The following is a 23915-nucleotide window of genomic DNA, read 5'->3' as shown; positions in this document are numbered from 1 at the left end:
ATGAAGTACGAAGCTGATTTCATGCTAAAAGTCGGAACATTTGCTAACTCATCAAATAACTATACTGCAGCGAGGGAATTTAGTTATGAGCAAGGGAATTTAGTGCTGGTGAAAAACATGTGACAATGAAGTAAAAAGTAATCTGCCCTGAAGAAGATGCCCAAGTCCATTTGCTCCAGAACAGTGGCCTGATTTTGAGAACCATTTATTAGAATGGACTGCATTGGTTCAAGAAGGCCGCCCACCCCTCGAGGGCTATTAAGGATGAGCAAGAAGTGCTGGCCGAGCCAGCAACGGCCACATCGCATGAATGAATAATTTTAAAAACAAGAACAAGTCCTTGAACACCGTCTGCATGATGAACATTATCACCAGAAATGCAAAGCGTATATACACAAATCAAACTTTTTTAAAAAAATTTAGATTACCCAATTATTTTTTCCAATTAAGGGGCAATTTAGCGTGGTCAATCCACCTACTCTGCACATTTTTGGGTTGTGGGGGTGAAACCCACGCAGACACGGGGAGAATGTGCAAACTCCACACGGACAGTGACCCAGAGCCGGGATCGAACCTGGGACCTCAGCGCCGTGAGGCGGTTGTGCTAACCACTAGGCCACCGTGCTGCCCTCGCACAAATCAAACTTGAACGCAGCATAGATTTCAGAGAAACAGCTAGTTGGTGTAGTTGCTTTTTTTGGAAATGTCCAGTGCTGCTGCAGAAGACTGCACGGAGAATACCAAAAGACCTGTGCAAAAATTTTCAGTTCCTAGTGATTCTTCATCAGACAGCAGCAAAAGGTCACATTGAATTTAATGGGTGTTTCATCCATGTTACCATTGTGCCCAACAACCAAACTGTAGAATGGGAAAGTTCAAATACAGTCCGAGTGAAAACCACAGAGCATGAGAAGACATTCATGGTGGTGCAAGCCTGCATGGCCAATGGAATGGAATTAAAGCCTATGGTAATTTTCAATCAGAAGCCCATGCTGAAAATCTAGTTTTATGTATGTCAATGCCAGCAGATGGATCGATTAGGATGTAGTGAAGTTGTGGATTGATAAAGTTTGGAATAGGCATCTTGGTGGCCTACACAAAGAACTTATTGCTGTGTGGCATCTTACATAACTAATAATAATAATCTTAATTGTCATAAGTAGGCTTACATTAACACTGCAATGCAGTTTCTGTGAAAAGCTCCTAGTCGCCACACTGATGAAACTGCAATTAATTAGTACCCCATTGCAGTGACACCAGAGGGTGTATTGTCTGTGGTTCAGACTTTGGATGTGTGCTTCAACGAGCTATTCAGGGGTCATGTCTGCACTGAATGGAATAGGTGGATGGTTGAAGGAGAAAAAAGCTTCACAAAGAATGAAAGTATGCATGCTGCTCTGCTTAATGTTTTATTTTGTTTCAACATCAATTTGTGGGATGCTGTTAATGCACTTGAGTGTCATCGGACTGTTCAAAAAAAAATAGAGAATATTTGATTCAATGGATGGATGGGAAAGTGTTTTGTTGTGGAGGGATGAAAATGAAACAAAGTGCCACATCTGATCCAGAATGGGATCCTTTACGAGAATGCAAAGCAATCAGGGCAACTCGGGATAAATTTGATGGAACATTTGATTGAAACCTGTCTTGTCCAGAGAAATGTTCTGAATTTAAACAATTGAGGTTTTTAAGATACGTGAAGCTGCACTTTGGCAGTTATAGTAAATCTAAACTAATCAGTTTGCACTGGATCCCGGTGTTTTTAATGACCTACAAACATAGTCTTTCTCATTTTCATGATTCGGACAATAGCAGCATCTATCTGATACTGTCTGTCCTGGAACACTCTCAGTAGTAATGGCCTGTTCTTCGCTGTTTCTTTCATCTGGATCTGATTAATCTTGATCCTGAACAACTTGTGTTTGAAAGTAAAGTAATTTACTAATCTGCTGTTTCTGCCTCTACAGAGTGCCCACATGGCTTTGATTGATGCACTAATGATGGCCTATACAGTAGAGATGATCAGCATTGAAACGGTCGTCGCCTCTGTGAAGCGGTTTTCCACATTTAGTGCCTCAAAGGAATTACCATATGATCTGGAAGATGCCATGGTGTTCTGGATAAATAAAGTAAGTGTGTAAAACCGTGCCTCCTTTACATAGATGCCTTGTATTTCTTTCCCCTCCATGTTCAGTCCTAGCCAATTAAACCGTGATTCAGTAGCTGCACTTAAGTGCCACTCCAGAGACTCCAGCACATAATCTAAGCTGTCAGCTCGCTGCAGTGCTGAGTGAGTTCACACTGTTGATCCGTGCTGTCTTTTGGATGAGACATTGAGCTGGGACCCATCGGCCACCTGATGTTTTCCTGGTGCCCTGGCCGATATTCATCCCTCAATGAGCGCCACTAAAACAAATAAGGGCTGCAGACGCTGGCGATCTGAAACACAAGCAGAATATGCTGAACATTAGATAACCATCTGTGGAGAGAACTGATGAGTAACTATTCATATGTGAATCCTTCATTAGACTTGCAAGATGTGAAACAAAGGATAGTTCTTTTTTGTTTTCAATCTATTTTTCACACTTCTCTTAAAGAATGAGCAAACTTCATATTACTCCCACCAAAAAGAACCACTTCACACTAGCCATATATTTGCTGACTTTTCAAATTTATTTACTATACCACAAAATTTGACATCATCTGCAAAGTTCAGAACCATAATTCTAATATCTGACTCCAGATTGTTTATATACACAGTAAGCAACAGTGGTCCTTGCATTTAGTCACTTCCCATTTTTTGCCTTGTGCAAAACTCCTGATCTCCTCCACTCTATTTTCTTTATCATAGTAATTTTCAATCCATTCTGCTATCAGTTGCTTTAAGTTCTTTCTGTATTCTTATTTACCTTTTCCTCTATGACTTTGGACCCCGGTTCCATTGTAGACCAGCCCAGGGATTAGTGCTTCTTTCTCTTCCCCCTTCTGATTCCAATGTTCTATGAACTGGAACCCCACATTCGCATACCACACTTTAGGCTGTGTTCATTTCCTGATCATCTCCCTATATCAATTAGCAGGAGGTTCAAATAGTGAGCTGGAGATTATCACTCTCGTGGTTCTGCTTTTTAATTTAGCTCGCAACTCCTGATGCTCTCCTACTTCCCCTCATTTCTTATTCTGTTAAATTATTAGAGGGACTTGTATGTAAATTTGCTGACAACATTTCTTACATTACAACAGTGACCACAGGGTACTTTGTCCTCAGAGGTGAACTGTGCTGTATAAATGCAAGTTAGTATGTTGTTTTTGGAAGCCAATAGTGTGTTCTTTTTAGAAGCAAATAGAGGGTGAAATTTGGAACTCTGCCAAGACAATAGAATGCAAGTCAGAAAAAGTAAAGAGCAAACTGTGAAGTATCTGCTCTGACCATACCTAGAGTGCTTTGTCCAATTCTGGTCACCGAGCATGAGGGAGACAATGAAGCACTGGGGGTGATGCAGTTTCTCAATTTTCCAATGTTAAATATCCAGAAAGGTGTTTTAATTTCCAGAACAATGCTTCAATTGCATGAAATTTCTACATTAGAAATTATTAAAAGCATGGCAAAATCTATGCATTTATTATTTTTCTTGTGTTGCCATGTTATGCAAAGTGTAGTTATTCCTATATTTCCTTAGCAACATACGCTAGTTACGTATTGCATTGTTCAGCAACCAACAGCAACGGTGAATAATGACAGAAGATTGTTGGTCCAACAGGCATTCAGCCAGCAACAGAAATTGGCCCAAGGCCAGACTGTTGAATAGCTGATGAAGTAAAATCATAGTGATACAAATCAGTGATGGCACTAGAGGACATCATAACATGCAAATATTTCTTGCTGAATGTCATTAGAGTTCTTCATTAAATTGGAAATAGTTGTTTTTTCTGATTACAATGCTGTTGTGCATTGTAAGAATTAATTTACAGAGTTAACCATTGATCCAGCTGTCTTACGATCACTTAGTCATATTTTGTCAGCTCATAGAATTGATGAATACATAATCTCAGGACACGCAAACTTTTGAAATTAGCACTTCCAAGTTCTTTGCTTTCCTTGAGACACTGAATGAGTAAAACATTGTAGAAAATGGAATCTATCCTTTCAAGATCACTACCTGGTAGATAATTTGTTTTCTAAAAGCTCTGATGTTTAGTGGTTGGCAATGATTGGGAATCACTTCCTTTTGGCTGTAAATCATCAAGTGGATCTGACCAGTGTTTGCGGTTAATGCTGACTCAGCATTCTGAGGTTGTTGATCCTATTGTGCGATCAGAGCAACAGGCCCTATATTAGAACAATAATGGCGACTGTATGATTTAATTGTAACTATTCTGTATTGCTTAAAGTAGCCCCAGGAAAAAGAAAGACTTGACAACATTCACAACCACAAAATGTTCCAAGGTGTTTGCAGCCAATTAAGTACTTTCGCAGTGTAGGCACTGTTGTAATATAGGGAAACACACAGCAATGTGAGAACTATCAGATAACTTGTTTTCGTGGTTTATATTGAGGGATAAATCTTGGCCAGGACATTGGGGGTAGATCCCCTGCTGCTGCTTTTTGGGATAACTTCCGAGGTCCTTTATGCCAATTGGAAAAAGCAGGTGGCGCTCCATCTTAATGCCTGAACTGAAAGTTGGCACTTCTGACGGCACAGTATTGCCTCACTGTAGTGCAGGCCTAGATTTTTATGCTCAAGTCTCTGGAGTGAAACTTGAATCCACAACTCTTGACTCAGGCGAGAGTGTTAACAACTGAGCTTGAAATCGTTGTAGTCGGGTGTCTTATTTTACAAATGTGCAACATGGTTTAAATGTATAATCTCTTACATTCCCACATGTAATTTATTTTCTACTTTAGAGTGACCCTTTGTGAATAGTTAGGGTGCATTTTTAAGTACAAGTTACATTAATAGAAATGTTTGCTGGAAAATTTAATAAAGAAACAAAAGATGTTATCTCAGTTTTAAGAGGAAGTTTTAGTGTTTCCTCAGTCGGATACTGCGTTTGTACATTAGAAATACAATTAGTGTTTTGTTTTTCACTGCTCCCACCCTCCATGACATATCTGCCTACCTACACCTGTCCAAACCCATTTTGAAATGGATCGCTTTGCTATCTTTTGCCATTTCAGGTGAACTTAAAAATGAGAGAGATTACAGAAAAGGAACTTAAACTTAAGCAGCAAATTGTGGAAAGTCCAAGTCACCAAAAAGTAAGTCTGATGGGTTTATAAAGTTGTCCTAAATCATAGATCAATAATCATTGACTTCAAGCTTACTATTGCTTGTTTAGGCTAAATGCATCTTTCCTCAAACTTATTTATTAAAAGATGCGTAGTTAAGCACGTAACTGCTTCATAATCTTGTTAAGTGACACATATTACTCTTTGTCATTTATGTTTGATGAAAACAAGACACTTGGATGTAGTTTAAAAAAGGGTCTCATGGATTTTTAGTTGAACGACTAGGCGAAGTCTTCAACACATGGCCACTTGGGTTTGTCAGAGTTATCAGATTTAATAACAACTGATGCACTGCCTGGGAGAGTAGTAGAGGCAGGAAACCTCACAACCTTTAAAATGTACGTGAATGAGCACTTGAAATGTTATAACATTCAAGGCTATAGGCCAAGTGTTGGGAAATGGGTTTAGTGTAGTTTTGTTGTTGTAGACTCATTGGGCCTAGGGGTCTCTTCTGTACTGTCTGACTCAATGAACATTATTTGTTCTTGTTAATCATCTATATATTCAAACTCTTGATTTTATTTTAACATGATGCTGCATTGATCAATCCATGTGCTGCCTGTGCCAAAATTTCAGTGGAGAAATAGGGGTTGTTTGATATAGGTTCTCTTAGATCCTGCTGCTTATTTTCCATCTATAAAGGTCCATTCATGATTCATAAGTGTCTTTTTGTTCAGATATTTTAATGTGCAGCGACACTAATCATCTGTGGGGTTGAGACCTGAATCTTATGAGCCAGTGATCTCTTTGTTACACGTTGCACATTTGGGTGCCTCTTTTTAGATGATCAGTAGAGTTTATAAATCAGTGAAAGATTTGTTTTGCAGTGTCATCTAGAAGTGTGGATCGTATTCAACAGCTAGTGATTTGCTTGTATTAATTGAAAGTAATGTTACCAAACGCATTCAATGGAAGCAGTTTGAGGCTAGGTACACCCTTCGTGTTATGCCATTTGGAGCAGCTTCAGAAGACAGCTGAGACACAAAATTATGGTTCTTCGTGGGAGTAAAAGTATTGTACAAAAATGTCGAACTGAAAATAGCTGGGGGAATTTTCAAAGAGGTCGGGGAATATTTTGTACATTGCTTAACCTTTTTAGTGTTTAATAATACATGGGGGTGGCCTGGGACTAGAGCCGGAAGCTGCAAATTGATGAAAGGGAGCCTGTGCAACTAAATTGGGAGCAATTTGAGGTTACAAGAAGACACATTTATAAAACCTTGGAGTGGAGAAGCACCAGTAGCATTAAATGAGAAAAGACTAGAGTTGCTGAGGCAGGGAAAGGATATCCGTAAAATTAAAAGGGCAGGCTGGTGTTGAGGGCGAGCATGGTAGGAACCAGGTTGGGCGCAAGGCCACAGAGGGAGGACAAGTTGGAAACAAAAGTGGAACTCATTTAAAAAAAGCAACAAACCTTGTTAGAATAGAAATTTTAGAGACAAAAGACAGCGGAGCAAGTGGGCAGACTAAAATTACAGGATGGACAGGGCAGCAAGCAGTGGAATGAAGAAATCTAGTAGTAAGTGGATATAATATCTTAACGATTGCATGGGTTTTTATTGAATGGGAACAAGCCGTAAACTACACAAATGTTAGAATTATTTATATTACAAATAGAGAAATTTGCAGATTACTTCCAAAGTGCACAAGCAAAGGTTTAGAGCAGGGGTGGGCAAACTTTTCCGTGCAAGGGCCACATTCAGAAATTCACAATTCACAAAGGGCCGCATAGTATATTAAGTAAAATAATTACTTCACCCGGTTATGATTCTGGGCGCCTCATATAGAACATAGAACAGTACAGCACAGAACAGGCCCTTCGGCCCTCGACGTTGTGCCGAGCAATGATCACCCTACTCAAGTCAACGTATCCACCCTGTACCAGTAAGTAACCCAACAGGCCCCCCCCCCCATTAACCTTAAAAAAAAATTTTTTTTTAAATGACTTGGTGGGCCGCAGAAAAACCTTTGGCGGGCCGCATGCGGCCCGCGGGCCGTAGTTTGCCCACCCCTGGTTTAGAGGTATGTCGGGTAGTTTTGGCAGCTGGTATGCTGAGCAAGTGATACAATGCGACCTAGTGCCACCAAGGCCCAACACCGCATCTTGAATGACAAGTTTACATGTGGAAATGCAAATATTTACACCAGAAGTCCTGTAATGTAACAAAAAGCACTACTTAAAATCATGACATGGGAAGTCAGTTTGTGAAGAGGAACTGCACACCATAAACAACTTTTAATGTGCAACTTATGCAGAAGGTTGGGTTCCTGATCAATTTCTTAAATTTTCATCTGCCTGTAGCTTGGTGCCCAATGCAAATTAGAATATTTTCTCATACCCTTGCTCAATGGAAAGTGCGTTATTTTAAACAGAAGTCTGCTGGTTAATGTGCTTTCTGTGACTTCACTGTTTTTAATGTTTTTTATTCCTTCTCAGGATGTGGGAATTGCTGAGAAGGGTATCATTTATTGCCCTTGAGGTGGTGGTGAACCACTTTCTTGAATCGTAGCAGCTTGTGTGTGATATAAGTACTATATATAGCCACAGTGTACCAGTATAATCTTCCAAACCTACCAAATAGGGAAAAATAGAACCCGACATGTAACAATCTTATTTTTGTAAACTTAATCATAAAAAGGCTTTCTTTCTGGTTTGTTATTTTAAGTGATTTCTGAGATGCCTCCGATATGCACTTGCTTTCGAAGGAGGCCGTACCGTTTTTTTAAAATTTGGTTGCACCAGGTGCAGGCGACCCTGGGCAAGCTTCTCACAGACTTTGAAGTCAATATCAAAACTTCTAAGTGAAATCTCCAGAGTGCCCTTGCAGTGCTTCTTTTGACCGCCATGAGTGTACCCCAGACTCAAACTCTCCTTGAGAGATTTGCTTTGGTAAGCAATTGGCAGGCATTCTGTCTTAATGACCAGCCCAACTCAGTTGTGGTTGTCTCAGTATAGTGTGAATGCTTGTCCTGCCACCTCGGGTTAACACTTCACTGTCTGGTATTTTTTACTGCCATCTGAGCTTGCAAAAGTGGTTGAGCTTCTTGGAATGATGTTGGCACACAGTCCACGTCTGCAAGTAAAGAGCAGAGTGGACAGGATTTGTTGATCCATAGACTGTAGGCAGACTTGCTCCTTGTAGTTCCCAAACTATGTTTGAAGTCTGCCAAAGTCTATATTTGCTTTGTCCATACTTGCAAGTACCTTGTCATTAATATAGACAGCTCGTAAGCATGTCCTGTTGAGAAAAGTGAACGTTTCCACTGCTGAAACTTTGTGGTCTTGAATTGAAACCTTAGGCTCGATATGGGGCTTTCCTGAGCAGGCTGATTCATTACTTCAGTTTTTTTGGGGGTGATCGTAAGGCTGAAGTTCTCATACAAATTGGAAAACAACCCCATACTACACTGCATGTTCAGCTGTGAACTGGTACAGTCATTGGCAGACAGGAAATCATGAAGTATGTCCTTGGAGACCTTTGCCTTTGTCCTGCTGCTTTAATGGCCACTGAATTCCATGTAGGAGCTCTAGTACAGCACTCAGTATAAATCACCCACAGAGATAAATTCAAATGTGTTGAAGACTCTCCTCAAAGGAATTAGGATGACAGTCTGATCAGCAGGCTTTGATTTTCAGTAGTCATTTTTTGCCAATTTAATGGAGATTTGTATGGTCCCATGGGGCAGATTGCCCTTTTGTCCACATTAGAATGCAGATTGGAAACTGGTTACCCTGTTCTAATTTAAGCTGAAAAGTTGGTGATTGCCACATTTATTTGCAATCTAAGTGGAGTTGTATCTTAATTTGGGGAACATGATCCTGGTCGACAGGATGCTGTATTGCTCCAGCCCGGCAATGCTTTGGAATCTGCTTAGTAAGATAATCAAGAACTTGAAATCAGAAAGAGAAAACAGAATTCTGGAAATACACACCCGGTCAGAAGCAGTATTAAAAGAAAAAGGCAGGTTATGACAATTCAGGTGTCAATGCTCAGTCTTGAAATGTCATAGCCTGTTTTCTTTTGTTCCTTGTGGACTACCTGATTTGTACCATATCATTGTTTTATCACTTCAAAACTGTGAAAGGGTTGTCTTGGATGATGCCACCTTTCCCAGCAACGTAGGAGCAGAGAAGCCAGTTTGTGACTGTTTTGGGCAAAATTAGCATTTAGTGCAGATATAAGAACATAAGAACATATTTCTCTTGATCAGGGAAATATGTACATTGCCTTTCCATTCAAACTAATCTTTTTCCATAATCATTACGTTTTGTTTCTTTCTAAAAGGCCTTTTCTGTTATTTTGGCTAAATCTGAGATTGTGTGAAAATAGCATTTCTCTCAAATGGAAGGAAAAGTTGCATTCTCAAACAGCTTTGACTTTCTCTTGGACAGTTATTTGAAGCAACATCAGAGTTCGGTAGATTGTGAATATTTATTAAAGAATGGAGTAATTTGAAAAAATTAAAAGAGTAGGGAGACATCTGAAAATGCCGAATACTGCTGTGAACTTGTTGCAAAGTGGTTTCTTGGAGCCATTGGGTACAGCTGATTTCACGCTGCCCTCATCACATGGAGTGGCACTAGCCTCTCATCTTTAGTGCTCCACAAAGCATGACAGGAATGAAGAGAGGTTGTATGGAGGAAGAAGAGAATGGATCTGCACCATTCCACTTCGTGTGGCTTTGATGTTTTGGTATATTTCTAAGCATAGTGTGCACACAACGCAGAAAGATACAGCTTGGATTAATCCTGTTAACATCGATGGAATATCTTTCATTTGGTGCACTTGCTTAAATCCAAGTCTTTGGATATTGTTTAAATTAAAAATGCATTCCGCAAGGAATTAATGAATTTGTACAATTAAGTGACAACATGAACAAAAAAGGAAATGATGATTCTGGCAGAGTGCTGCTCAAAATTTGTTTTTGCAGTCTTTTAAGACTACAGCATAGATAGGTTTTAGTTTAGTGTTCATCCTAAATGCTGATTTTGCTATTTTCCAGCCAGATGACTTTGTTTAAGTGTGTTGCTCTAATTTAGTCACTGCATTAAGCCTGTATATAAAACAATTGAAGGCACCACATGCAGTATATAAGATCAGACTGGGTCATCCAAAAATTGCCTCTTATCCCCTCTTTCACATTTCTCCCTGATCCTAATCCCAACCAAAGGTTTTTACTTAAAACTTAGAAGTATTAGAGCAACAAAATAGCATATTTAATTAAGCAAAGCCTGTTGATTATGATGGTTTTACTGCATTTTTTTAACATAAAGAAAAATATTCTGTCAAAAACAGAATTGAATATTTTGCCCTAATACTGTTTAGAATTGAGTGTTTTATATTTGCTTATCTCTGATCTATGTACTGCTCCTTTCCCTTTTGATGCCTAAATTCTAACTCCTTTCCCTGCTTTTTGGGCAGTCTCCTTCAAAATGGTATTGGAAACTGGTGCCCGTAAGTGAGCTACTAACCTTCTATTTCTACTTCAGTCATTTTCCATTCACCTAATTTTAACGTAACAACAGCAATAAAGAGCAAAACGTTTTTTTTTAACCTCTAAGAACCATCTTTTCAATTACATTTATTTTTAGATTACATTTTAAAACTTGTGAATTTTGTCAAAGAATCTGATTGAATCGGAAAAACTGGACACACCAATCAATTATTGGAGCTGTTGGCCTCACTATCCGATTGTGAAATTGAGGCCATTAATGTATGTTCCCATTGTTTACAGTAAGCGTTTACCACTTACACAGCATGGGCTTCGTGTTACACTGTTAAGACTGGTTTCATTGATTGAAAGATGGTTTGTTGTTTATTGCTGACAATATTAGGACATTGGAGAACACACTGTGCTTTCAGAAATGATGGCTTGAGAATGTTCTTTATATGTATTTAATGCTTAAGGAAAACTAGGACATTGTGAATCAACTGAATATTCAGTCGATCCTTTGCCTTGTGTGTTTTCACACTTGGGGCATTGATGTTGGTGTTAGTTATCAGCTTGTTTCATTGTGGGATGCGCATGTGCTTAAATTCTCTTATCCAGCAGTGTTCTTTCTGTCATCTTTTGCTGTGAACATGAAATTTTTATTTCAGCAAGAAACTTGGGGTCTGTCAAAAATGATCACAATTAGTCCAAATAATAGTACAATATCACTCCTGATATTAAACATTGTGTAGTTAATGTAAAAATATAAAAAGACTGTACAAACTATTTGCTGTCACCTGTGTTCACAAGCCTTCTGCTTGACATTTTTTGTCAAATCAGAGCTGTTGCTCTGATAACTATTTGTACAAAATTATCAAAATGATTAGTTTATTTGACGAATTTGAAGAATTAAAATAGTGAACAGTTATCCTCCAAACCTGAGGATCAGTACAAATATATTTTTCTCTTTTCCCCCTCCCAGCCTACTTCTGTCCAGTCCAACCTGCCCCCTCCTCCCCCCCCCCCCCCCCCCCCCCCCCCCCACACACACACACACACACACACCTTTACACCTGTCTTCTCATATGAAGCCTTTAGGTTTGGGGAAAGCTTGAGGTCTTTTGACATTCCCTTTCAAAAGCTTACTGTTTTCTGCAAGGCTTTGTGTCTTTCCTGTTTCATTGTCTTTCCTGTCTTCTGTTTGTGTTAGTGTGATGTGATGCATGCCATAGCACACTGCATGTTGGAACCAGAGCAATGTGCTTGCGTGGTACAGTATACTTCATCTCTTCATAAAATATAGTGTGCATATTTTTAAATGAAATGTCTGACTTCAAAATCCCAAATTTTGCAGTTTCCCATAGCCGCAATAAAGTGCTTTCAAATATGTAATGGAGTCCGAGATATTTAAATCACCCAAAAATGAATGCATGCTTTATATAATTTCTATTAAAAAACTGGGAGTAGTCCTGTCATTTTTTTCTGGGTTCTATCTCCTTTGTGCTAAGTAGAACTGGCTATTCAAAATACCTTAAATGGGTCCAGTTGCTTTAGTTTCAGTTATTGAAGTTTTGATTTATCACAGTGGGTTCCTTGGTTTCCGTTATTGAAGCTTTGATTTATCACAGTGGGTTTAAAATAATTTTTTTTCATTGGTACCCTATTGTCACATCATTGTCTTTCATCCAAGAGCAGCATGTTCTGTTGGTATAAGCATTTATCATTTTTCTTCATTTTGTTTTTGATGCATCTTTACAGGTTCAAAAAATAATAAAAATAGATGCAAATAAAAGATAATTTATTTAACTATAGAAAGTCTTGATCAGCAAGTCACTCATTTATAAGAAATTGGTTGCATGAGCACATCTTTAACTTTGCCTTTTAAGAAGCATTGATTTAACTTTTACTGAAATTATCCCTATGCATAATTTAAAAACACATGATCTGTGAATCAATTTGCTGAGCTTGATAAATCCAATTGCGTGGCGTTGATTCTTGCAATTTGTTGATGTACCCTGTAGCATCCTAACTAGCCAATCGTCTCACAAACCGCAAATTCCACTATTAAATCACACATAATCAGTAGTGGATAATTAGAAACTCAAATATAATTATTTGGAACTCTGGGCTAAAGCTCAAGTTTAATTAATATGCCTTTGAAAATAGCTGCAAGAGCTTTAATAGTCTTTGGGTTTATTGTGTCTTGAGTATTTCCTTTGAAGTATAGACACAAAACAGATTGGCACTGCAGTGTCTCCATCTCTCCAAGAAGCTAGAAGAGATTATGGATTAATATGCTCTTCACATAACACTAGCAGTGAAGCAGGCTTGGTTAACGATACCTCATGTGTTAATTCTTCACACTTGCTTTCAGACTAAAGACTAATGATGTCAGCATTTGCTGACTAAATAACGTTTCAGGAAATAAATTGTGAAAATTGATCCGAACATTAACGTAACAAATGGTGACAAAACCCGCCCTTTTGGAATTTGGTGCAGTGTTTTCCATTACTAAAAACTTACCTGTTCCCCTCACTTATTTTGGTTTGGATAAGTATTACTGTGCATTGCTACTCGTTTTTGTTTTGAGTAAATGTAACCTTTTTAATTTGATATTTGGATGATCAATTCTAATTTATGCGGGTTGACATTTGGAACTTTGCCATTGGAGTTGCAGAGGGGAGAGAGCTAATAGAACCATTTTTGTACTTCCATGCATTCCTCTCATTACGCCAATAAACTATAACTTTGCTGCTCTTTGTAAACATGAGTGTAAATAATATGGTAGAATTTAACTATAAAGGTGGCATAAAGCAAAATAGCTTCTGGATAGTTATTTCATTTCTAATGAATTACTTTTTGAAGTGCAGGTATAGTTACTTAGACAAAAGCCGTATCCAATGTGTGCTCTGCTAGACCCTACAAGTAGTTAAGAGTTGTTTGGGTTACTGGTTGAGGGCAGAATATTGGCCGGGATCCTGTCCGTGAACTCCTTGTCCTTCAGTGTCAGAACTTTTTTTTTAAACATTCACCTGAATTGGGGCTCGGTTAATGTCTCACCTGAAAGATGATGCCTCTCATAATATAGCAGTCCCTAGTGAAGTCTCAGTCTACATCAGGAGTGGGCAAACTTTTCCGTGCAAGGGCCACATTCAGAAATTCACAATTTTAAAGGGCGGCATAGTATATTAAGTACATAGAACATAGAACAGTACAGAACAGAACAGGCCCTTCGGCCTTCGATGTTGTGCCGAGCAATGATCACCCTACTCAAACCCACGTATCCACCCTATACCCGTAACCCAACCTTACTTTTTTAGGACACTAAAATAATTAATATTTAAAATAGCCAAAATAAAAGGTTTTTAAAGACAAAAAAGCAATTATTTTTTATTAATTAATATTTTAAAGTAGAAATTTTACATGAAACACATTTATTTGCAAAACAAAGTAACTCAGTTTAAAGAAAAAAAGCAATTAATTTTTATTAATTAATATTTTAAAGTAGAAACTTCACATGAAACACATGATGTGCCGAGCAATGATCACCCTACTCAAGTCAACGTATCCACCCTATACCATTAACCTTAAAATAAAAAAAAATAAAAAATAAATTAAAAAAATAAAATAAAAAACATTAAAAAAAAAAAATTTTTTTTTTATGACTTGATCTTGGTGGGCCGCATAAAGACCTTTGGCGGGCCGCAGTTTGCCCACCCCTGGTCTACATTATGTTCCCTCACACTGGAATGAAGCTTGAACACATATCTTGCTGATTCTGAGACCAGGCACAATTAGACATTAGGCATGCATTCTTAATTTGGTTTTTTCAAAATATCGGAAAGACTGCTTGTGCCATATTGAAACAATGTATTAAAATAGTGAATCACATTGCCACAAATAAGCTATACATCTCCTCTTGTGTTAGAGTAAACAAATGTTCTAAAGAATTGCGGGTGTATGCTTCAAATTTAAAAATATATGTTGGCAATGTTGATATAAATAAACTGGTCTGGTATTTTGTGGGAAACAGGGTGAGGAATAGATTCTAATTTAATCAGGCTGAGTCACACCCTTGCCGATGAAAGCATCGTGCCTGCACCATTGGGATTGAAACCTAGTTACTGATAGCTTGTATTTAATTTTTTTCTTTGAGCATTGTAAAGCACTTTTGGGATTATTAGAAGCTTTTTTAAAAAAAATATTGTTTCTGACTCCTGGATAAAGCATTGCTGAATATTTTGATGTGGAAAAATTCAGGAGCTTGGAGCCAAAACGAGTTAATTTTCTGCTTTACTCGTATTTTTCAGGAATCCGCTGTGTGGCTTAGCTGTTGGTTTTCTGCAATTTCATAATTACACAAAACCAGATCCATGTTAACTTGTAAGAAAGTTGGAGAGGCCTGTTTGGCAGCATTTTTGTACATTATTTACTTTTGTTGCAAATCTTGAAGTATGTAAACCTAAATAACCTCTTGCATATCTTGAAAATTAATTAATAATTAAACAATCTAATGGACAGGCACTAGTTCCAAAAAAGCTTGGGGCTAGGGAAAATAAGTCTTGGACAGATATCTACTGGTCTTTACCATGAAGATATTTCTTGTAGAGGGATAGGATATGGTACCACCTAAGTTATAGCATTAATATATAGTGACCAGTGCGCACACTTTTTCAAACTTATCTTCATTTTTGTGTCAGGTCCGTTATCGACGAGATCACCCCTTGAACAAGCAGTTGCCATTTTTCCCTTTAATGGAGGATTTAATGAGGGATGTGTGTGATGGCTGTTCACTTCTCGCAGTTATTCACTACTACTGTCCGGAGCTCATGAAATTAGAAGGTATTTGTATTTGGAAATATTTTTTTCTGCTGTTCCACTGTGTAGTCATACCATTCCGTTCAATTCTATCTGAGTATGCTTCACTGATTGTGTCTTCAGTATTTATTTACAAATGAAAAGTTTAAACATCAGGTCCAAACGATTTTAGTATTCAAATATTTTGTCATTTAATGCCTTTTTGCTTTTAGCCTTGTATATGATAGGATGCATGTTCAGGGCTGGACGTTTCTGCAAAGAGGTGTGCATGTTTGAACCCTCACGAGTTATGACTCAGTATTTATTTGGTATAAAACTACCAGTTTCAGTGTGTGTCTATTTATATGGCATATTTCTTTTTATACTTAATTTTAAGAAACAAATCTTGGTACTAGTTTTGGCTGATCTTAATAAGAGTTTAGATGTGGTACATCACTTGGTGATGTGGCAAAGATTGATGGAAGTAAATTTAAGCAAAAGTTCAATTGGAGTGTATAAGCAGTTAAAAACTGAATAAAAACACTTCTGTCCCCATAATCTTAATTACAGACTACTTAACTTCTAATTAAAGGTAGTTTTCTAAAACTGAGATGATGACGTGAGTGTTGGAGATGGACAACATTTAGGAATCATTCATTGTCACTTACGGTTTGCAAAGTGGAAGTAAATACCTAGGATACTGGAGCAAAATAAAATTCTGAAGCAAAATTTAGCAAACAAATTTATGAAAATCTATTAAAGGTCAATTTATAAAGGAAGATTAATTTTTTTGGATGGTGAGTCTAAAAAATAATGTGAATAATAATCTTTATTAGCATCACAAATAGGCTTACATTAACACTGCAATAAAGTTACTGTGAAAGTCCCCCAGTCACCACACTCTCGTGCCTGTTCAGGTACAGTGAGGGAGAATTCAGAATGTCAAATTCATCTAACAAGTACGTTTTTCGGGACTTGTGGGAGGAAACTGGAGCAGCCGGAGGAAACCCACGCAAACACGGGGAGAACGTGCAGACTCCATACAGAAAGCGACCCAAGCCGGGAATCGAACCCTGTCGCTGTGAAGTAACTGTGCTACCGTTCCGCCCCATGCAAGTCTGTTAATAAGATGGTAAAGGTCCCCAAAAGTTTAATAGAACATATTATGTAGAACCCTTTTACAGTATCTTAAACCCTGAGTACATGTAAATATTTCCACAAAAGATCATGATGTAATAAGTGTGGAAAAGCTTCAATTGAGAAGTGGTGTAATCATTTCTTCAGCTCACTGAATCTTTCTAAGCGAGTTACTTTGATCCAAACATTTCCATATGTTAACTCTGAAAAACGCCCCAAAAATATTTGCTCTCTCTTAATGCCCCCTTCAGCGAGTTTACACCTTTAAAATGACGGAAAATATTTTTATTTGTATGCAGCAGAAAGAACACTTCTGTAAAAGAACAAATATTGAATGCAAAACTACCCTGAGAGGAAACTGAAACCTCTGGGTGCACTGCAGGATATATTTAAGTTGAATTTTGATCGACAAGGGAGTAGAGGGCTATAAGGCACAGATAGGAAAGTGGAATTGAGGCCACAATCAGATCAGACAAGATATTACTGGAAGGTGAAGCAGGCTCGATGAGCCAAATGACCTCGCCTCCTAATTGTTGCGTTCTTGTGGGTGCAGTGCATCTAGCTTGAAAAGTAATGTCTTCGACGAGCAGTAACTTTCATTTGTTTTAGCAAGGGCTCATTGCCCTTTTAATAAATCATTCTGAAAGATTTTTACTTGATCGAATTGAATGACTGTTGCCACCACTGTTTAAAAGGGATTTTATGTACAGAAGTTCAGCTGTTCTTGTTTCATAAAGACGAGATTAAGTTTGCCTCAAGTTGACTGGTTTAAATGGGTGTTCTCTAATTTGTTTTTCTTCGTAGATATCTGTTTGAAGGAAGTGACTTCAATTGCAGACAGCCTGTATAATATTCAGCTCCTGCTAGATTTTTCACACCATTATCTGAACAGAAGTTTCTATCTCACGCTAGAAGATATGTTGTACAGTCCTTTAGTACTGAAGGTAAGATCTAGTGAAGAACTCGCTTTTAATTAAAGTAACATGATTGTATCTATGCATGCAGAGGTGGTACTTTCAGCAGTAGACACCCTCTTCATGAAAATCTATGTTTTGTTTTATGAACGCTTTGGGTGAAAGGGGCACTGATAAAGCTGCATTCTTAAAGTATATCCCTTGTTGCCCTAAGAGGCTGGTGATGGACTTTCTCTTTGAACCACTGCAGTTTCTATGGTGATAGTTTTCCCATATTGATCTACAATATTTTTGCCCAAGCAACAGTGCAAGAACAACAGCAGTATAGGTCCAAGCCAGAGTTGAGTGTGACTGGAAAGGGAACCTAGATTCGGGAGTGTTCTGATTTTGCCACTCTTGACCTTCTCTGTGGTAGAGGTCTGTTGAAGTGGGCTTGGTGGGTTGCTGCAGTGAATCCCATTGTTGTGGTTCTTCATCAGTGGAAGGGATCGGGACTGAATCCAGTGAAAGGCTGCTGATCAAAAGAGTTGCTCTGTCCTGAATGTTGTGCAGCTTCTTGTGTTGTAGCTGGTCCGATCCAGGTGAGGGGTCAAGTGTGATCTATTTGTGACAAGAGTACTTATGTGGTCTCTTCCCTGCTCTTGTAGCCTTAGTGATGTAAGTGATCCCCCCCCCCCCCCCCCATTAATTCTATTGCATTCCTGTGGAATATAGTGAAACAAATATGTCTATGTACAGCACAGCTTTCTTTCTATTTCAGCCTAATATTATGGTGTTCATTGCCGAGTTATTCTGGTGGTTTGAAGTTGTGAAGCCTGATTTTGTGCAACCAAGAGAAGTTCAAGAAATCAAAGATGGTAAGTTTCTCAAATGATTTGACTCTTCTCATTCTGGCTTGTCTCCTTGTTTTAAAGTAGTAAATTATACATGATGTTATTTCATATAAAAATTTAGACCGAGCGGCATTTTCTTGAGATTGCCTGCCAACTCATGTGCTCGGTCTTTGGCCAAGCCAAACCTCTTTGTTTTGTCCTGGATGGAAAATCCTAAAATATTTCTAGTATCAATGTCTAATTGTTGTGAAAATAAATAGATGAATTTGGACAAAGTGAGAATCTTTCAAAGTGATCACAAACTTCTGGAATTCAATGTAATTGCAAAGGAGAGAAGCTCCCAAGTAGGGACTGTTTAGCACAGGGCTAAGTCGCTGGCTTTGAAAGCACACCAAGCAGGTCAGCAGCACGGTTCGATTCCCATAACAGCCTCCCCGAACAGGCGCCGGAATGTGGCGACTAGGGGCTTTTCACAGTAGCTTCATTGAAGCCTACTCGTGACAATAAGCGATTTTCATTTTCAGTACACTAATGTTTTATCTGCAATCTCAATTCAGCTAAAACACTGCTACAACAGAAGAGTTCTCGCCCGCCTCTTCCGATTTCCAACGCCACAAAGCGGAGCTTTATGGTCAGCCCAGCAAATGGTCCGGGTGATATGTCAACACCTGTTCTACAGAGTAACTCCGAGATTGCAACCAGGTATTGCCTGCATCCTGAAGAGTTTGTGTAAGTCTGTCTCTGTCTGTCTTCGTCATCTTGGCATGTCCTGCAGCAACTTTGGTTTCCAACTTGGGTTCAATGTTATGTAAAATCATACATGTGGTGTGTAATTCTGTCCATTCTACTTTTCTGTGCTGCTAATCATATCTATGGACCTGAATTTATAATTTTCTGGTTTGTAGAATTCAATTGAAAAACTTGTCAGTTGTTATGACACCAGGAATAATTTGAGTAATTAAGGATCTAAATCCTGTCCATCGGACGCCAAACCTGCCTATTTATGTTTGTGCTTGAACTGCAAGTGGTTCTGAAAAATTGATAATTTTTGTTCCTTTATGTAGCAAAGGAAGCCCTGCCTTCAGTCCATCCCACCCGTTATTGCCTTTAAGACAGAGACAGTATAAATGTCCCCTATCTAGTGAAGACAACACAGGTAAGATGATTGCACAGTATTCATGCTGCAGAATGAACTGGTGAATGAATTTTAGAAATGCTAGCTTTCTTCGAAGTTTGAAGGAGACGGGAAATAGAAGACAGACAGAATCCATTAATAGTTCAAATGGAAAAATTAGGTAGCTAAGCTAATTATTTAAGGAGTATCAATGAGCAATTTTGTGATTGCTTTAATTTATTTTAAATTTTGCTTTTGCTAATGTTTACCGATACTTGGAGCTTTAAAGTACGCATTCCACAATTTAAAAATAAATTCGAAATGGATTATTAGACTATATTAAAAATATGATGGAAACTATTTTTCCCAATACAAAATAAGTAGTTTCACATCAGGAGGTTAATTTGCTTTAGAGTTCTAAAATCGTTTATAAGACCGGCTTAAGGTGTATCTTTTTCTCCCCAATTAAGGGGCAATTTGGCGTGTCCAATCCACCTACACTGTACATCTGTAGTTTGTGGGGGTGAGACCCATGCAGACACAGGGAGAATATGCAAATTCCACATGGACGGTCCCGGCCCCGGGACCGTGGCACTGTGAGGAAGCAGTGCTAACCACTGTGCCATCCTGCCTCCCCCGTGTAAGATATATCATAACCAGTTTTCAAACCTGAGGAATTATTTTTTGTAAGTGAAGAAATGCAGTATATTTGGATGCCAACAAGATTTAAATTGATACAAGTACCCAGACCACCATGTCTGACTGTATTTTAGATTTATTTCCTCATCCATTTTTCTCCCTCTGCTCATTCCTGGATGTGCTGATCTTTGCTGGTATATGTTTCCAGAGATACCAGTTTCCGTCAACATCATTCAAGAGGCAATTAGTCGTGTGAGCTTTAAATAATGAATGTCATCGGGTTATTCAACTACGCGAGCCTCAACAATGTTCTCCCATGCGCAATATCAGTGGGCTCTGTGGAACAGCATTGAGCAGTGTCCTCTGTTTCCTTTCTCCCTCCCCAAAATCCAGGAGGAGTGATCCCAATTCTAATTTTCCTACATCTAGCTTAGCTGAAATCTACAGAGACCAGGGATCAAACCTGAAACCGCCCCCTCCCCGCCGGCCCAACCAAACATTGCCTCTTACTTTCTCCGTGTTCCCCTTCCCTGAACCCCTCATTGAATACAGGAGTTGGGACATCTTGAAGTTGTACAAGAATACTGTGTTCAGTTCTGGGCACCCTATTATAGGAAGGATATTGTTAAACTAGAAAGAGTGCAGAAGAGATTTACGAGGATACTACCAGGACTTGATGGTCTGAGCTATAAGGAGAGGCTGGATAGGCTAGAACTTTTTTCCCTGGAGGGTAGGAGACTTGGGGGTGATCTTATAGAGGTCTATGAAATAATGAAGGGCATAGATAAGGTAGATAGTCAACATCTTTTCCCAAAGGTAGAGGAGTCTATAACTCAAGGGCATAGGTTTAAGGTGAGAGGAGAGAGATACAAAAGAGACCAGAAGGGAAACTTCTTCACACAGAGGGTGGTGAGCATCTGGAATGAGCTTCCAGAGGCAGTGGTACAGACGGGTACAACTTTTTCCTTTTAAAAAATAAAACAGTTAGACAGTTACAATAGCAAGGTGGGTATAGAGGGATATGAACCAAATGCGGGCAAGTGGGACTAGGTTTGTGATAGAAACTGGGTGGCATGGACAAGCTGGGCCAAAGGGCCTGTTTTCATGCTGTAAACATCTATGACCTTCACCACCACCACTGGCCTAATGATTTTGCTCACATCCCCACCACCTCTAGGTTGCAAATTTAATAACGTTATCTTCACCCTAATAACACAGAAACAGAAATTTTAAACTTTCATCCCCTCAAGCACTGCTCCTCTTTAAAACCACCCTTCCACTCTCATGAAGCGTAAAGGAAGTATTGGTTAGGGTATCTATGTTGCAGTATTGTAGCTGTGTTTCTTGTGGCTGTGCTTGCACATTCGTGCACTATTTGCCATGTTTCAAATGATGGATTAAGATATTTTGGCTGTAAGTTAAATTATTCAAAGAAATTCTGTGGACATAATAAATGCTCTATGTTCAGAGTTCAATCTGAATACCTTCAAAATAAATTGTGCTGTAATGAGTTTTATATACATTGTTCGCATTCTTTTTATTTTCAATGTTTAGATACTCGGCATCGTTCAAATTCCTTAACTCGAGTTGACGGGAAGCCAAGAGGCGCAGTGTTGGCCTGGCAAGAAAGGAAGCCAAGGTAAAGACGGGGAATACCTTATTTTCACTTGTTTACATTGTTAATTGATGTTTGTCTTGACTGAACCTATTAGTAAATTGTACTTTTCTCATTTGATATTAAACTTATATTGAATATAAACAAAATGTGTGGCAAATACTTGCAGTTAGAAACAGTAAGTTAATCAAGTTTTCAGCTTGTTTTTAAAATTTGTCACCTAGTCATCATTGTTTCTTGCACCCTGGCCTTGAGTTGGTTGTATTCACCTTGGTTCTGCTGCATAGTCCAGTCTAGGGATAGATGCTATTAAGACATCCGTAATGGCTCAATGGATTTAAGTGTAGAGTCGGTGAATGATATCAACCAGATGAGGACTGACTTAGTTGCTGTCAGGATTGCAGAACTACAATTGGCCTCCAGCCCTGGCGGTTTGTTCGGCACCTCACTGGAAATGCAGGTGTGTCAACATTAAGAGAGTACAAGATTGGACTCTGCTGTGGTGCCCCTGTGGTTGGACCGCCTGCCAGCAGTCATTGCCAAAATGTATTAAGTACATCTGTGTCAAATGTAAAAATAAAGATCTGCAGTGCCACCTTTTATTCTCTTAATTTTAAAGAAACTGTCTTCTGTGACCAGATATATGCCCTAAAATAAGGGTATACTCGTATCTCGCTAACCGAAAATGCCCAAATCTATAGAAGTAATTCAAGACATGCTAAAATGAGACATACCAAGAACTGTAGCATAATGAAGCAGTTGTGTGCATATGTTTTTGAAAATTAGTTTGAAATTTGCATTGATAGGATAAGGATTTAATGCATATTTGTCTTGTGACGTTGTGATTGCTTTAGAATCATAGAATCCCAACAATGCAGAAGGAAGCCATTCAGCCATCGAGTCTGCATCGACCCTCTGAAAGAGCAGCCTACCCTAGGCCTGTTCTCCTGCCCTATCCCCATACCTCCACCTAACCTGCACATCTTTGGACACTAAGGGGCAATGTTAACTTGGCCCATCTACCTTATCTGCACACCTTTGGACTGTGGGAGGAAACCAGAGCACCTGGGGAAAACCAACGCAGACACAGAATATGCAAACTCCACACAGGCAGCCACCCAAGATCGGAATTCAATTCTTGTCCCTGGCGCTCTGCGGCTGCAGTGCCAACCACTGTGCCATTAAGGAACAATTTTCACAACTTCAAAAAAAAATAAATTTTGAATACCCAATTCATTTTTTTCCAATTAGTGGGCAATTTAACGTGACCAATCCACCTACCCTGCACATCTTTTGGGTTTTGGGGGTAAAACCCACGCAAACACGGGGAGAATGTGCAAACTCCACACGGACAGTGACCTCGGCGCTGTGAGGCCGCAGTGCTAACCCACTGTGGCACTGTGCTGCCCTCAGTTTTCACAACTTTTAATATTTTACAAACTATAGCTGTTAGTTACAAGGGATGAGGAGGCATGTAGATTCACAGACATTTTGAGAAAGTTTTCTTAACTTGATACTGAATTGTTAAATTGTTGATTACTACATAGTCAGGGGCCTACCATCAATGGATAACGACAGCTAGTCACATGGTATTGAAGCCGCAGAGTAAGTGGATAAACTATTGTGAGACCTGACATGGCAGGTGTCCAGTACGCAGGTGATAAACAAGTCAAATTACTTCTAACAACTCTGCTAGCAAAGATAATTATTTCTGAGTATTACTATGAATGGGCAGATTTCCCTGTTCCTATAACGCTGGCATTGTCTTTAACCTAGCCTTATTCATTTTGGCTCTGCAAAAACAAATCCGGAGATAAACTTTTATAAGGCCATGAAGGAGTCCACAACGAGTAATTCAAACAAACCTTGTTCATTTACAATAACAATTATATACATCACATGTACATAAGCCTGACAGGTTGACCAGGAAATGAGAGCGAAGGAAATTATTTCATTCACAACCACCTTAGCTGCACACCTTTGGACTGCCAAGGTAGATCCCTACTGGGTCTGCCTTGCCAGTGCCAAACTGGCTGATTTTATAAACCATATAACTATACATTGTTTAACGGTCCCCCGCCCTCTTAATGGGGGAAGCTCGTATTCTGCAGGTTCACAGTGAAGTTGATTGCTCCCACCCCAT

At 38.9% G+C, this 23915-nt stretch overlaps 1 protein-coding gene across 5 annotated transcripts in view; it reads left to right on the top strand.

The window, feature by feature from the left end:
- camsap1b (calmodulin regulated spectrin-associated protein 1b) overlaps nucleotides 1-23915 on the top strand; it is a 128431-nt gene that overhangs the window by 79407 nt on the left and 25109 nt on the right. Inside the window, exons 3-12 of one of the 5 annotated variants that reach the window (XM_038781523.1) lie at nucleotides 1968-2129; nucleotides 5180-5260; nucleotides 10714-10746; nucleotides 11934-11993; nucleotides 15424-15565; nucleotides 17462-17601; nucleotides 18332-18428; nucleotides 18962-19106; nucleotides 19469-19560; nucleotides 21712-21796. In XM_038781523.1, coding sequence (XP_038637451.1) covers nucleotides 1968-2129; nucleotides 5180-5260; nucleotides 10714-10746; nucleotides 11934-11993; nucleotides 15424-15565; nucleotides 17462-17601; nucleotides 18332-18428; nucleotides 18962-19106; nucleotides 19469-19560; nucleotides 21712-21796 — 1037 coding nt within the window. Of the gene's footprint in view, nucleotides 1-1967; nucleotides 2130-5179; nucleotides 5261-10713; nucleotides 10747-11933; nucleotides 11994-15423; nucleotides 15566-17461; nucleotides 17602-18331; nucleotides 18429-18961; nucleotides 19134-19468; nucleotides 19561-21711; nucleotides 21797-23915 lie in introns of all 5 variants that reach the window. The other 4 variants (XM_038781522.1, XM_038781525.1, XM_038781524.1 and 1 more) reach the window with 4 other exon arrangements.

This window comes from Scyliorhinus canicula, chromosome 21 (genome assembly GCF_902713615.1).
Source record: "Scyliorhinus canicula chromosome 21, sScyCan1.1, whole genome shotgun sequence".
In the NCBI taxonomy this organism is placed as follows: Eukaryota; Metazoa; Chordata; class Chondrichthyes; order Carcharhiniformes; family Scyliorhinidae; genus Scyliorhinus; species Scyliorhinus canicula.
The sequence above is the reverse complement of the archived record's forward strand: the minus strand, read 5'-3'. Positions and strand labels throughout refer to the sequence as shown.